This window comes from Ammodytes marinus, assembly GCF_949987685.1.
Source record: "Ammodytes marinus genome assembly, chromosome: 5".
NCBI classification, from domain to species: domain Eukaryota; kingdom Metazoa; phylum Chordata; class Actinopteri; order Uranoscopiformes; family Ammodytidae; genus Ammodytes; species Ammodytes marinus.
This window is the reverse complement of record NC_137234.1, coordinates 14,543,661-14,560,225: the sequence shown is the minus strand read 5'-3', so window position 1 is coordinate 14,560,225 and position 16,565 is coordinate 14,543,661. Positions and strand designations below refer to the sequence as shown.

The 16,565-nt window shown below is 40.4% G+C and overlaps 2 protein-coding genes across 3 annotated transcripts in view; one reads left to right on the top strand and one right to left on the bottom strand.

The window, feature by feature from the left end:
* The window catches only part of arih1 (ariadne ubiquitin-conjugating enzyme E2 binding protein homolog 1), a 26,103-nt gene extending 23,020 nt beyond the window's left edge, over positions 1-3,083 (top strand). For both annotated transcript variants that reach the window (XM_080027094.1, XM_080027093.1), the window contains exons 13-14: positions 1,016-1,128; positions 1,212-3,083. In XM_080027094.1, coding sequence (XP_079883220.1) covers positions 1,016-1,128; positions 1,212-1,296 — 198 coding nt within the window. In that variant the 3' untranslated portion in view covers positions 1,297-3,083. The remainder of the gene's footprint in view (positions 1-1,015; positions 1,129-1,211) is intronic.
* Positions 3,084-4,292: 1,209 nt separating this feature from the next.
* On the bottom strand, positions 4,293-14,106 carry cUnh15orf39 (chromosome Un C15orf39 homolog). Its single transcript, XM_080028045.1, has 3 exons — positions 13,968-14,106; positions 8,554-11,777; positions 4,293-6,300 (listed from the first exon to the last, which is right to left on the bottom strand). The coding sequence occupies exons 2-3, from the start codon at positions 11,678-11,680 to the stop codon at positions 5,171-5,173; spliced, it is 4,257 nt and encodes a 1,418-aa protein (XP_079884171.1). The 5' UTR covers positions 11,681-11,777; positions 13,968-14,106; the 3' UTR covers positions 4,293-5,170.
* Between the last annotated feature and the right edge of the window lie 2,459 nt (positions 14,107-16,565).

The window sequence follows — 16,565 nt, the reverse complement described above, 5'->3', positions numbered from 1 at the left end:
AGGCTTGTCTTTTCCTGGATATTAAATGTTCAACTGCTATTTTGTGTAGTGGTCCCAGTTATATTTGTTCTTTAACTGTACTGAAGTAGCACGTGACATGGAAATACTTTGACGTCATACATTAAATTGTTTGATTAGAAAGAGAACTTCCTTCATTTATCCCCAAAGAATTTACTTTTTTTTTTTTTTTTTTTTTGATCCTTGAGTCTTTGGGGTTCTTTAACAGCGCTCTTCATCATGCTGACACATTAAGAGCTGTGTTTTCGCCTTCACATGCTCTGTACTGATTTTGGCAGTTCGTAACTACTTTCTCCGCTTCTCACAGAAGTAGTTTTTATGTTGTTTTCCAGTTCCCTCATGGTGAATATCAGGTATTGTACCATCTCTGTGCCAATATGATGTTTGTGACAGAGGATGAAGTGGGCTTATGTTTCATATGAAATGGGAATCGGACAGTCCAAGTGGGACGGCGGTGATCACATCCTGTCTCACCCTTTTCCCACTAGCTTTCATTTCAGTAACTGTCACTCCAGGTTGAAGGAGTATAGACTCCTCTAAACAAACCAGATCATTCTGAAAGAGCCATGTCCAACAGGGAAACTCCAACCACTGGTTCAATTTCACCTCTCACTCAGTCAATCAACTATTAAGTGACAAACTTTTGTGTTTATAGGACTCACCTTGCTTTGCTGTAATCAAGCCAAAAATGATATACACATTAAAGACAAAAATTAAGTCGGATAATTCATCAAATTTCTGGCCACTTTTTCATTCATCATTTCTCTCTGGACGTGAAACTAGTTCACTTAGAAAGGCCAATTCCAAATAAGTCACCTGATAGTAAAGGCAAATGGAAGGAACTTGTCCCAACATCCTGTGGTCTGTGCTGGGCCTTAGGCATGACACTGCAAAGTTTAAAGGACATTATTATGAATTGAATATTATGATATTTCTGTCTATTAAACTATTCTGTGGCATACAATAATATACATTTATAAATTTGTTGGTTCATCAGAACAACCAGGCAGACCTGGAAAATGCCACTGAGGTGCTGTCTGGCTACCTAGAGCGGGATATCTCCCAGGATTCCTTACAGGACATCAAGCAGAAAGTACAAGATAAGTACAGGTCAGTAACATAAGAATCACAATCACGGCCTGCCACTGTTACGTTTGTGTCTTCGACTGAAACCACTTGTTGTGTTCCTACAGATACTGTGAGAGCAGGCGAAGAGTGCTTCTACAGCACGTGCATGAAGGCTATGAGAAGGACCTGTGGGAGTACATTGAGGATTGAGGACACGTCCCAATGCAACAGACTCTTGAGTATCTTGACAAACTAGAGCGCTGATGCAATTTAACAGAGCAGCACGGGCCTTCTGCCGCCTCTCCTTTGGCAAACCAACCACTTTTGCATCATTTTTCCTGGATTTGTTTAACAAAATCTTCAAAGTAAATTATATTTAAATAAAAGGTAGAGTAATAAAAAGAAAGTGTACTACAGTATTGTTAGCAACAGAGTGGAGTCTTGAGAAAGCAGAAAATCCATCTTAAACAAATACATTCTTATGGCTTGTATTGTAACACCTCCCCTGAACTTGACCTGAACTTATTTTCTGTTTTTTTTTTGTTTTTTTTCTTGTGAATCTTTTCCGTTTTGATTTTGACTTTTTGTTTTCCCTTTGGTGTGAAATTGTTTTCAACACAGCTTTAATTGTTCTGGCCATGTCTGCAATATGTGATGAGATCCTTGTCTGGGTGGCTGAATGTCGATAGGTTGATTGCAAAGGGGCAAAGGCATTTTAGGGGTGGGAAATCTAAGGAAAGAAAAAAAATCAAAATAACAAAATAGCTAGTTGTATTTTTCAATTTGTAAATAGTCCATATGCATGGAAGTTAAAGAACAAGAGTGGCACGTGTTTGCATAATTTTGAAATATTTATTCTTCACCGATATTGAAAAGGGTTTACTACCATGTAGGTTGAGTCTGTCTTCTCCCTGCATTGTGTACGGGAGCTTGGAGGTCTTTGGCAATAAGGCATTCGCCCTATCATCCTCAGTCTCTTCCAAGCAATGCACAAGTAACACCTTATCAGTAACTCTAAATGGGGACTGATGGAAATAATATTTCTTAGATATAATGTGATCAGATAAAGGACTCAGTAAAAGTGCACAGCTGAGGTAGAAAACCAAGAGTCTAAAAAAGTTTTACAGTTCAAAGGTAAGGTAGAATGCACCGGCCATTTGTCCCTCTATTCTAACCTTTTGCTGTACCCTCTTAGTTGTTTTTAGAGGTGTTTAACATTTAAGAACATAACAAATTATTTGCAAGAGCCAAACTGAGTGACATTCACTCTTTTTTAATTTTTTTTCTCTCTTTCCCGACAAGGCTTGAGGTAGCCGTCTTAAAGCTCAGTTTGCACCTTGGGGATGGAATGAGGGTAATAGAATGTACGGACAGCACTGCTTTGTAGTGCTGCTAATTGGGCTGGATCACTGTCAATCAGGGTCAGGCATTTGCATCACTCTTGCAGGGAATACTCGGACGGTATGGGGCTGATAGCCATGCCTCTTTGAAGAGATCTCTTACTTGCAGTGAGACTGAACATTGCTTTAAACCAAGCTACACAGATGGACTTGCGTGATCCTTAAGCAGATAAGGAATATAGGGCAAAATTCTAAAGGTTGCAGGACTGTTTTATAACGCTGTTATGTTTTTGCATTAAAGACTGTATTTTTCGCACATGGGTTGAAGATTTGACATTGAAATGTCAGTGCCCCTCCAGGTTTTGCATTGTTCAATGTGGTGGTTGCTCTGGTTGTCAAGTTCTCTGCTTGTAAATGCTCGATTATGTCTGCAAAATGGCAGTGTTCACAAGATTGACTGGAGGGGACATGACTATACAGTCACAGATGCAAGTCAGAAGATGACACCAAAGTGTCAGCTTTCATTAAACATCCTTAACCCACTTTCAGATCTTTGGGGAATTCGCTCCCAAATGCTTATGTGTTCAAACTTATTATTTTATCCTAGCAAATTATAAACTGTATTGTTTATTTGAATAAATGTCATGAGAAATCTCATTTTTGGGAGTACTGTGTGAGTCATTAGAGTAGGTTTGGTCTCAATCATATTAATTACCCAAACATTCATGATGCGTTTCTGCGCTATGTAATTTGCCATGTAGTGTACTAAAGATCTTTGCAGACCTGTGTCTTCCAGAATTGCGTGAAATTAATTTGGTAACATTGAATTTTTTTTTAATCAAAAATGTTCGTGATTATGCACCAATTTTACTTGCAAATTGTATGATAAAGATCAGATGGTTGTTGGTTGTGTGATGCCACTTTTGAGTCAAGTCACACACCTAATGACACAAGATGAATGGATTAAAAACAAAAGATGGTCTATTTTCTCTAAGCTGTCCTGCAGGTTAACACACCAGCTATAGCTGTGTTCTATAGGCTTATATGCTCTCCAGGGCTCACTCTGTTTTCATTCTGTCTGCTAGTAGTTCATGAACATTTCCATAAACGTTTTGAAGTAACAGAAGCAGCTACTTACATTAAACTGAGTCATCCAAAAACTTTTAATACTTTTCTACATATCTTTTCTTTATGCTATCAAAGGTGTTTTATTTCCTATTAGTGTAAAAATGTGGGAAACATTAGATGTCTGTTTTGGAGAAAAATATTAAAGTGCAAAATGTTGCAAACATCGTTCTGGCATGGGTGGTTGTTTGACAATGGACACAATGTTTTTGTTGTAGCAGTGGCCATTGTTATTTGAGATACTTTTAGCCACAGTCTTATTTGATGTTTGTTTTTACGGTGTTCTTTTAAGATTACTACTGTAGTCGCTGTTGTCCCATCACTGGGAGTAGAATTTCCAACTGAACAGCACTTTTGGCAAGGGAAATTGCAACTAAAAATTCTGCCACATGGTGGGGACAAACACTCATTGTAATTCAAAGCTTCGGATTTTAGGTGGTTTAGGAAAGGAACTGCGAGAATAGGTTTGACCGTCTGCAGTAGATTCAATAATCGCACCATGTTAACGTTTTTATGACGTTAATTTTTGTTGAATGATTTTGCCATGTACGTTGTGAATTGAAAATGTGCTGCTGGTATCTTATCAGCTGTAGAGATTTATAAGTGTAATTTAGCTTTGATATTCAAGAAACCCCATGAAACTTGTGTATTCCAAGTGCAATCAGGGAGAAACCCCTATATGAACTAATCTACATTTTGTATTATAATTAAAAATGTTTATCTCAAATAGAAAATGTAAAACAGAAGTAAACATTTATTCAAGACACTTAAAATAATAATGTTTTAAACATTAAAGTTCTGCAGAAAAAAAAAAAATTAGTGGTGAAAGTCCTAAGGTTCAAAGTGATTAAAAACAGCATGACATGGGGATATCTCAGACTAAGTAAAATACTTATTGAGCAGCTTCGTTCAAACCTATACATTATTGTATGGTCCTGCACAATAAAACATCAAAACACAATCATCAGGGTAAAAAAAAAAAAACTCACATGCTAAAACAACATCCCTGACTGGCACTGCATCACTGTAAACCTATACACATGAGGCCGGCACTGTTTGACGATAAAAGTGTCTTCATATAATTTGCTGTTTTTTACAAAATTGAAGAAAAACTTTCTACCAGTTATTATAATTACTTCCATTAGAAAATGTTTTCTTAACCAGAAAAATGGACAATGACGATTTAAAAACTTCATAGTTGCTTACAATTAGTTTAAAAGAACCTAAAAAGGGACACTTATTTTTCTTTGTACATTTTTTTTTTTTATTACCCATGGGTCGTGGCGTGTCTTCCACATAAGAACAATCACACAAAGTAAACAAACCACAAAACAGATGAATGCCTGGAGCTTAAAACAACATGTACATTATGTTTTCACACTGGCTATTAGTCAGACACTAACACATGCTGTTGCTCTCATGTGACAGAGATTGTTCAGCTGATTACAAGAAACAATCCAGTCCAACTTGTCCTGAGGGTGCCATACATATACTTAAGGCTTGAAGGCCTGATTTGTGCATGTTAAGAGAAAAGGAAGAATGACGTGACTGAAAGTGGTCATTGGGTTCAGGAATATGACTGAAAACAAAAGAGCTTTCTAGACATTTGTGTGTGGAAACTAGTCCTCTATTTTAAGCCAGCCTTTTTTATAGTCTATAAGCAGCTCCAGGTAGTACTTCCACTCTGGTTCGCTGTCATATCTGACCTCAAATAAAGTCTTTAGAGGATTAGCGTTGGCCTCGTGGATACGCAGCACTTCCCCTCTGTACCACACTTCGGACTTGTCGTCCTCTTCATACAGATGGCGAATCTTCTTGCCCACCAGGTCTGGGTAGAAGAACCTCATGGCCCTCTGAGCCCTCTGGACAGCCGAACGCAGGACCCAGCGCCTCCTGTGTTCGGCGCTGTGGCAGGCAGACAAGTAGGGACAATATTTGATCTTTAGTAGCGATCTGCGTTTTCTTTTAGAATTGCCGCTAAGGGGTCTTAGTGTGTGGGTGAAGCGCCCTGTTCTCTGCCACCTGTGGGTCACTTTGGGCGTCCTCCTCTGAAGGTCCATCTCACTGACCATTTCTCCCTCCCTATCATCAGTCTGCGAGAGGGAAGGGTCAGCAAATGTCCCCGAGTCACAGTTTGCTTGGTAGCGGGCCTTTTTTCTGTCTAGACCTTTGCTAAATATTCTCCTCAGTTTGAGAATTACGCCTGAACTGTTGTTGGATCCAACTGGAGATTTGGTTATTCCCTGCAACCAACTAACAGGCCGCGGACTGGAGGACGCCTCTGTTTCTGTGTCACTGGGAGACGGAGAAAGCTCATCCAAAGCAATGGGACAAGTCCATGAGTTCTCACAAGGTGTGCTCAGTGGAATGAGGGAAGAATCCTGGTCTGAAACCACCCACTCACTTCCTCTGTTGTCTGCTCCATCAGACTCTTGGCCACTCCAGTTGGCGTCGCTATAAACATTCGGCACGCCTTCACTCGGGGCCTTGTCTGTGTCATCTGCCTCTTCCTCACCTGACAGACTGTCGTCGAGAAACAACCGCCTCGAGCTGCTCTTAACCCTGCTCTTTGTCGTGCTTTTGTTCAAATTTGATTTAGTTTCCCGGTCATTCTGATGTATTTCTGGGCGTGACTCTGCAGGTGAGGCTGGTGAGGCAGTGTTGTCTGAGAATACAGAGCTCCTAAAGATGACAGTCCCCTCGCAACCTTCTGCTTTTTCTCTATCAGCAGGATCATCCATTTCTAATCCTGCAACACAGGGAATTATGGCAATTAGGAGAGGTCAAAGTTAATACCAAAATGTGCCAAATATATAATTTTTTAAATAGGTTGCTGACAAAATGGGAATGTGAGTGATGTTAATAGAATTTAGTTGGTGATTGGGAAGAAATTAATTCAAGGGTACGTTCAGGATTTATGACTCAAAAATATCAACAGTATAAATAAATTCACACAAATTCCCAACAGATGATTCCCTAAAAAAGCCATTTAGCCACCATTAAGTCAAACAACTCCATACAGGCTGACAAATCAATAGAACAATGGGGAACTATTCTATTAATATCAGCAGACATATGGATTGGACAGCATTATCCTCCACCATGAAAGCATAGATAGAATAGAAGACTGTGGGAGATAACGCATAGGCTGGGAAAAAGTCAGCTTCTACAAGCATTCAGTCGGGGGATAAAACATCTGTTGGGCAAAAGTAAGACAAGGGAAAAACCAAGGTCAACTGCAGCTGCCAAACCGTTAATAATGTCAGCAGTGAGCGGAAATTCGATTTAAGCCTATTGAAGTTAGTGAGTGCACGCGCAAAATAAAGCTATCTTAACGACAAAAAAGGTAATTCAAAAAAGGACTGGTGATGTTCTTTATTGTTATTGTCAACACATCCCACAACAATACAAAGGCAACAAGTATTAACAAGTATTGCCTGCCTGCCATTGTCGTCCTAAAACTTTTTTTTACCTATTGCAATGGGTGACATGCTTTGTCATTATGATGAGCATGGGTAATGTAGTCTATTTGTGAGTCATAATACAATACTAGAGCCAGGAATGTTCAAATATGCAACTGAAAGCAGTCCAAAGCACTAATGCAATATTTATTCATGTTTGAGTTAAGTTTGCTTAAAACTACCAATTCCAGCTGTTTCAAGTCAATGTGCTTTCATATATTTCTGACCCCAGCAGGCCTAAGTAAGTAGGAACAAATGGCCTTGGGACCCTTGGGTTTTGTTGACAGTAATAAAAATAAAGCATTTGGCCAGGCTTGTTTTTTAAATCCACAAGGGCATTTATCTGTATTCTCACATCACCAATTGTGTGTAGTCCCACTTCCCTCTGTGACTAAACAGCACATATGCAGGTTTTTAAAAGGAACTGGTCAGTTGAAAGATCATAATCAGCCATTTTCCGAAAACATGAACTCCTCTCTGTAACTCAAAGGGCTCAAAATGGGCCACGGTTAGTCTCACTGTTTGTACCAGACAGTCACTTCCTTCCTCTGGTAATGTGATCCAACAGCCTGCCTCACCGTCTTTAAGGTCCACTACTACTACAACAATCAAACTCATGAAGGAGAGCTTCATTTTTCGACAAGCAACCCAGATCAGCACCCTTCTCTCCACGCCTCCACAACAGTCTGTTGCAATCATGCAGCATCTTGTGATCAGTTATTGAAAGTTGTGCTGCTCTCTGATCAGAAAAAAAGCAAAGAGCAGTGAGAATGAGGGACAACATAAAAAATAATTATACCTGGACTCTCTTTTGGACATCGGGTGAGGTTGACTCTGGAAAAAATAAATGGATTTTGTATTGAATATTTATTGAGATACCTTCTTTACAAAAAGGGCCTTTAATGCATAAAAAAGGATTACTGAGGCGGAAGGTACTGTTGCTTTGGCATACTGTACTGTACAAATTACATAGTCAAATTATCCAACCAGGAGGTATAATATTAACGTATGTGTCAAGAAACAGTATCCTATGAATAACTTAATTGAGAGGGTGAACTATCCTAAATAACAGTGGAAGAAAGAAAAGTAGAATTTTTATAGCTGCACGACCAATAAACTCTACGTTACTGACGTAATAAATTGCAGTCTTAGTGCTGTGTAGTACTTAAAAACGCATTGAGTTTATGTGTTTGTGTGTATGGAAAAATATCCAATATTTATTTATTTCCTGTCTCCTTCATGAACAATTTTTTACTTCAGTGTCTGTCGTACACCTGTCCAACATTCCCCATGATGGGTAACTAACAGAACTGCGGCTCACTGCGGCTTGACTATTTTAAGAAAAACATAATAGATCAATAACATCCAAGTGCAAAAAACAGAAAATTTTATAAGGACTTAAATAAGATGTTTGTAACCAACATAACATGACTGTAATACCCATTCCCTTCCTTTCTTCACTACAAACACATTCACTGTACTACACGTACTGTATACATAACATAACCGCAGTAACCCTGAAGTGAACAACATGCACTCACCCAGATGTTTGCAGACACAGGTGTAATACAAGAGGTTGACCACGTCAGGGTAGATGTCAGGCAGGTGTCTGAGGGACATCAGTCTCCTGAGCTTGGAGGAACAGGCTCGTTTGTGAAGCTGGATGAGGATCTTTTCTTCGGAGAGCGTGGTGGGCCGCAGCTCCACTTTGTGCTCCTGCAGGACCTGGTCGATAAAGCTGCCCTGGACCAACGGAAACAGCAGCTCCTTAACAACCAGCATTGGGAGGAACACTGCCCCCGTCCGCATGACGTGCGGGAAAGGACAACGGTCCTGGGCGGTGTACTCTCTCAGCCTCTGGAGGAGCTTGTTGAGGGCCGTCTTCATCTCCTCGCTGAGCCACACCCTTCTTGCCTCCTGCCCCAACAAGCAGGACACTTTCGGGACTTTGTTTGATGGAGATGCCGGTTCAGTCAGTTTCAACTGAGACAACCAGTTTTTGAGCTCCTGCTCTGAAGAGGCCAGCACAGATTCGGATAGAAGCTTGCAGAGGGATTGGTGCAACTCAAGGAAGTGCTTGCGGACTGGCATTTGAAAATCTAGTTTCGGTATGAATTTAGTTATCAGCTCTGGCGGCGGGGCAGGGCTGCAATGCTCCGTATCACGCAGAACGATTTTGTAGGTGGAAAGTTTCAGACACTGGGGAGGAATGTTTTTGAAATTGAGTTTTCTCTCAGGTGCTTGAGGCGGAGTGATGGGTTTGGGTAGAAGGGGGATCCCCTGTTTGTGCAATGTGCATGTGTCACCCTGGGAAGAAGAGTCTATCAGTGCAGTCACTTCACCAGGTTTGGACTCAGCTGAAATCTCCTTTTCTTGTGCCACTAAGGGTTTACTTTCAAGTTCATCAGGTTCACATTTCTTTATCACCAACATTGGCCCACTGTTGGATGAATCAGTCTCTTCAGGCTCTTTTTTGATTTTTACTTCGCTGCAATCGCCCCTAGGAGTCTCAACAGAATTGTCTGTGTCAGATGGCTCTACTTTTTCTACTTTAATATTTTTGGGGTCAATTACTTTTACAATAGGCTTCTCTGCTGGAGTGCATATTTCTCTGGAAGCAAGACATGCAACCTGCTGCAGTTCCTCTTGATTCGGCCTTTTCTTATTGGTGTCCAGCATGGTTTTGACTTCACCATGCTCAGATGAGATGGTGGTTCTCTGAGGTACTTTACCAGGGAATAACACTCCAGAGGCCTGCAGGTAGGCCTGGTACGGTGCCAGACTAAAGACCTTACCAATAACTGGCATAGGAGGACAATCTGTTTTTTTCCCCAACTTTTGTCGTTTCTTAACGAGTTCCACTTCCAATAAATCTCTATACTCTTCTTTTATTTTGATGGGTGAAGATGAGTGAGAAAAACTTCTCTTCATGTGCCCTTTCAGAACAGTGGTGCCTGAACTGGACACAGGGCCATTGTGTTCATTTTCTGGTGCAACAGCTGGGGAAGGCATATTTTTTGTGAAATTTGCACCATTTGTTACAGCTGTGTGGAGTCGACCCAGGCTGTCATGTGGTGGCCGGGCCAGCCATGCCCCTGTGGAAACATGAAGGCCTTCAGACTGTTTAAGGCATGTGACCCGGGCTTCACGGAAGGAGTAGTCCAGCGGTCTGTCCATGTCCAAACCATTTGGTGGAAGGACAGTATGGTCTCTGCGCATGTCCCTGAGAGGGGGGTTATATCTGTTCATGTGTATGTTGGATGGTGAAACAACAGGTTGGCTTATACGTCTGTAAGGACTGGTTTTATCCACGAGTAGAACAGGTGAATGGGGTTGTGTTAGGTCAACATACAGGCTGGCTTTGGCTTTATCCTTATGTGTGTTTGTTGAGGAGGCCATAGGGGGATCAATGAATTGTCTTGATGCGGAAACATTAATGCGATTAGGGCGTAACCTTGGCGATGTGTGTTGCCTTTTTAGGGGGGTTCTCATTTGGCTTGCATTTATATTTAATCTAGGAACTGCATAACACGCATAGTCAAAACCTCTCATAAAGGATTGATTTGCCAATGTTTCAGAAGGCAAAGTAATTTCACCGTGAAGATTTTGAGGCACTATGTAATGCTTTGGGGGGGTTGGGATTGTGTGTTTAAGAATAACAGGGACATCGCTCTGCTTAATGCCAATATCTTTACACAGTGTCCTTTTCTCTACCTCAACATTTGCCTGGGGGTAGTAAAACATCGGGTGCTGTGTTAGCTGGCCATATTTGGACATGGGAGAATGTTCCTGATAAACTTCTGAGGTCATATGCTCATATGTGGGATGGGAGGGGTATAAGCTAGTGTAGCCTCTCGGGGAAGTCTGTAAACGCTGGCTCTGCTCACTTAGAGGACCAAACAGTGTGTGAGTCAGGGTGCAAGGGTAACCAGAGTAGGTTGGTTGGATCATAGCAGGCAAAGTCCTTGCTCTACCTGGGCTGTACATCTTCACATTCGCCCTCTTTAGCTGTTCTGCACTGGACTCAAACTGGAAATCTCTCTGTTGCAGCAGTGTGTTCTGTGATTTCCTCTGAATAGACGGCCTTCCAGCATTGGGAGCATCAGTTTGCATCCATTCATGCTCAAATACTGTGTTTGGTATCCTAGGACAGCCATGTTCCACACTGTACCGTTGTGCCAACACACAACCCAGTTCATTACAGCAGGGGGTTTGTCCATAAACTGGCTTAGGAAATGCCAAGTAAACAGAGTCTTCGGATGGTGGAGATGAATTCTCACCTACTGTTTTTTGTTTTCTATCATCTACTGATGCAGCTGTGGGACTGATGATCCCAGCACCTTTATTGTATAATGTAAAGCTCTGTTTTATAGGGGTGTGTCGAAGAGAGGATGAATGAGAATGGCCTTCCTCTGAAGATTTGCTGTCTTGACTGAACATGTTGTGGTTTTGTCCCTCAATACCAGAGTGGTGACTCGCAGGACTTCTGCCATCCAGCAAAGAGATATTTGAGTTGCTCCAAGGAGTGAATCCTGCTGCATCCTTTTCTCTGGGGTCATGAGTAAAGTAGGCCCCGCTGTACTGCAGTGTCTGCTTACTCTGGAAATCAGCCATATTTGGATTTTTTGACAGTCCTTTGGATGCTATGGTCCGGTCGAATAAGGGCATTTTCCTTTTGAAAGACTGGGTCAATGAAGGTCTGCATAGATTGGCTGCTCATCATGTAGTAACATTTTCATTACAGTGCAATGATATTGCTCCAAACCTGAGAAAATAAAAACAACAATTAGAAACTGGCATTCATTACACACACTGAAGACAAGTTCAAGGGATCCATCTTTTTAATTAGCCTGAATAAACTCCCACCTTCGAAATCAGAAATAGGACAGCAGAAATCATAGAAGAGAAATAAACAAAGGACTCATCATTTGATAATTTAGCTTGAGGGATTCTCTCAACCTTGAAACTTGTGGTTAATCACATGAATACCACATACACCCTTATCAGTGGTTGCACGCTAGTGGAAGTGAAATGCAACAAGTGGCGCTGCAGTTACAAGATTAGGAATGTGTGAATGGAAGATTTAACTTTAAGGGATTGTTCTGTAATTTGGAAGTGGAGTTGTATGAGGTACTTATGCAAAGTTATTCTGTTACCTTATGGAGTTAGCAGGTAGCGCAGTCAATATAAGGAGTTTGGGGGAGATTTGGCTGTAGCAGAAGTCAGCACTTTACTGCTTAAGAGGGGGCCTGCCAACGTATAAATGCTTACCTAAAAAATTAATATCCGCTCAATTGTACAGTATATTTAGTTTTTTTTAACTGATGATTTGCACACTGATAAACGCTGCACTGCACTGGCAGACATACGTTTATTTTTGCACTTTTTCAAGCTTAGTTCTGACATGTATTACCAGCCAACTCAGGCTGCAACTTACTATAACTTTCCTTTTCAAATAATTGGCTGCTTATTTTGTTGACTAAATTACCTTTTTGGTCAAAAACACATCAGTAAACTGTCAAATAATGCCCATTATAATTTATTATAATTTTTCAGAACACAAGGTGATGTCTTATTTAGTGAAATATCATTTAAAAAAAAAAAACGGCAACAACTAATTCTATCTTTTCCAGCAGACACTCAAAGGCAACATGATGCAACAACTTGTGCACAAAACAATCTGTGTCAGATCTGTATAAATGATGACCTCATCACGAGATGATTTCATAGCTCTGCCAAGTGTTTTTTATAGAACATTTTATTTTATTGTTTAACCAGTGCCATTATTTCCGCAAGTTACAGTGCAAAACATCCCCTACTGATGTTTTCAGATAACTGCTTGAGTAGGCCTATTGAAACTATTTACACATACATCTAGCAAACTGGATTAAAAATGTACTGAGGATAATAATGTGACATATCTGTATGGCTGTGATGAGGCTAGCTAGACTGTAACCACACAGGCGGTTATAAGGGCCCATACAGCCCCTAGAGGTGCTTAAAGATGATATGTTATCAGTTCATCCTGTTGACACCTTTTCAGAAAAGTACAGAGCAATGGCTTATCTGAGATAGGAGGAGAGATGTGGTTTGTGTGAATGGAGGAAACTGCGCAGAGTTGTTTTCAACGGACAGAAAGACGCACACTGTGTGCGCGTGCGTGCACTCCCCGATCTGTAGGGCAAGGGTGATGGAGACGAGTGACTTCCGAAAGCAAACCGTCCAAACTGACAGTCTGAGCCTTACACCACGTGGGGGAAGGGGTGAATAGGCAAAATAGATGTTTTTTTAAACTTCACTCCTGTTTTAAAGTTAGGCTATAGCTAGGCTAAACCCCTAATTGACAGCTGACAACTAGCGTATAGGCAATATAGGCTACGTTTGAAGACGTCAATCAGTTCACGTGACATGACAAAAAAAAGAAATTCCGAGAAACATTAGCCTCAAAGTAACAAATTACGTGGGTGTGTCCAGACATAAAAAAACGGAACTTAAACTGTGAAAAATTGTCTTAACTGCTTCCCTGACAAGTTGCAGCACATCACACGCATAGCCTTTATTTCCTCAACGGGTTTCAGTCACGTTTATTAACTGTGCGCGTGTTGCCATGCCCGCGCCTGCATGAAGAGCCTGCTCAAATCAACAGGACGCAAATGATATGGAAATGATAGACGCGCAGGAGCTCGATCACAGTGCGAGTCATTTCCATACAGGCTGCGAAAGTCTCGTAGCCTCAACCATGCCAAAACTAAAACCACACTGCGGGCTGAAAGACACAGTTTCAAACACTTACACGAGTTCCCTACATGAAATAGTTTCACAATAAGTCATGCGCTCTTAGAAGACACACTCGTGAATCACCATTTGTTTAACTATTTGTTTGTCTCACAGTCCGTATATTAATCGTTAATTTGGACACAAGATTGTGCCGAAAACGTGTTTGTCATTTTCTTACCTCGCTGCAGCGATGTCAATAAATGATTTCCACAAAGGCTCCATGAAACACAACTTCTAAGAAAAGAGAGAAAGTCTCTTCGGAATTAGTGGACTGTGTCAGCCCCGGGTGCGCCAAATTCCCAACGCCTGCCAAACGGTTTGAGCGGCTCGCCCGAAGTCCACGAGGCTTTAGGAGAAGTTAACAAACTGGAGAAAAGACAAAAGGGGGGAGGATGGTCTTTGATCAATAGGCGGAGTCACACCATGCACTGCTTCTTTTCTATTCACGTAGGCTTAATGTATTTCCCGCTGGTCTCATTCTCACATTTATTGGCTGGATCCTGATGTAGGCTATTTTTTTTTTAATACAGGGACAGTGCATATTATCAAACATTTCTGTCAATATGCCAGAATTAGCCAGAAGGCAGTCCCTAGACAGATGGTAAAAGTCACCCTAAGAGAAAATAAAGTTACACATTTACATAACATAACATACCTATAGTAAAAAGTACTATTAAAAAGTAAGTACATTAAAAAGTACTATTAAGCTAAAATATACAATAAAAACACAGCAGAGCAACAATCAGAGAATTGACAATCAGTCTCAATCAGACAATCAGTCTGTTTGCTGCTGAAGCAACCCAAAACAAGACAGGGTCACCAATATAAAAAAATACATATTAACTATTATTTCACACTATGGAATTTGATCAATTCAAATCTTTTTTGCATCACTTTCCATTTTTTTAAATTGTTTTTTCACATAGCTATAACACCATTAATAAAATGTATTGTGCTTTCCACACTATTTGTTTAACACACTCTTTTACTATTATATGCTTGTCCTACATGTTGATTATTTACAAAGACCTACAGCAACAAGTTTTTTTTATCATTCCAACTACATGCTGTTCTAATGTAAGATTATACTAAGAAAAATATTTATTACACAACATTCTGGTGTTGACAGCATATCCTGATGCCTCCGATTAAACACACGGGTAGGCTTTACATGACCGTGAAGGCACACACTGCTGTATCAAGACTGTCACGAGTGGGTGCATATAGCCTCCTTAAAAAAGTTAACCTTAGAATGAACCACAGAGCAACAGAGTTTAAGGATTTTTCAGAAATAAAAAACGTTAAAAGAGACAACTGGTTTGGACAAAACATTGCTGCAGAGAAAAAGTCTAGCACAGCCTCGCCATGTGTTGAGCTCATCCTAATGTAGTTAATGTTTGACTTATACTTGTCCAAAGGTGAATTCAGGTCAGTCACATTGTGATTTACCTTTTGATCTTGTCCACACACACATTTTGTTTTTTCCAATGGCCTTGACATACATGTATATGACGTGGTTAATTACAACTCTAAGTATTAGAAGTAATATTGGATTAACTTTCAAGCTCATTGTGTTCAAATGCTGGCAAACATTATTTTCAACCAAAATTCTTCCACTTGCTTGGTTTTCCCTCTGGATGACTTCATGTCTTGCTGTACTTGCATCATACCAGTCCCTCCTCACCTGTGAGTTGGAGTCTAATGTGTGTGTCTCCTGGGACAGCCACAGTTTAGTCTAGACAAGCTGTTGGCTTCCATTAGTCCCCGTGGCCTAGCAGGTAAAGAGACGCTGATCAGGGGGTTTGACTGAGGAGGGAAGGCAGGGTGGCTTCCCCCACGGGTTGCTTCCTTTGCATCTCCCCCATTTCCAGTAACCATGGCGTTACAGCTTAAGGCCAACCAACACAAAGTATCAAGGGGCTTGACAGTGTGCCATATGGGTACAACAACATAAATCCTCAAACATACAATGCAGAGATACATTTATTAAATGCAAATACTACTACTACTTCTGTTGTTAGAAATGTGTTTTCGATGAAAAAACTGAAATAGCTGTAACCAGGGGGAGTTCTTTTTTAAGAGAAATTCTCAAACACCCAGAATCTCCCCTGTGGACCTGTTGCTGGTAGATAAGTCGGTGAATGATTATACAGAATAAAAAGACGAATGGATTTGTATGCTGCCAGGGATCTGCACCCTCTTCTTTCCTGATACTCTGCCAGCATAGTTGGCAGTTGGTAATGTTTTATGGAAGGTCATATCTGCACAGTGGGATCATTGTCCTGATGTAATGAAACCTGTAAAATATCCTAAATACATAAAAACATAATATTCTATAGCAAACATTTAGAAAGTAGTTTTGTCTTTTTAGGTAAACAAATGATCTCAAAGGAGGGCTTGTTTTTCCTCAAGTTTAATTTCCTGGTTAGAAAGGAGTGTTGTGATAAGGAAGAGTGAGAGAGAGTGATAAATGCATCATAATTGAGGAAAGACCACGAGCACAAAGAGAGTTTAAAATAGTTTGTAGGTTAATTATTTCTGTTCCGTGTGGATATAAGATTAAAGATGTCTCTTTTCTGACTTTTAACAGGTAGTTTACTGTTTAAAACTATTCAGATTTGATATAGCAAAGCCACAACTTTATCATTACTTTTGCGTGTAACATATAGTACAATGTGTAACGTACACATAGCATAATAAATATATAGCACAATATCTCACATGAGTTGTTTACCACTTTTTTACATCTGAGAGTCAATGAGGTAAGTTGTGGTGA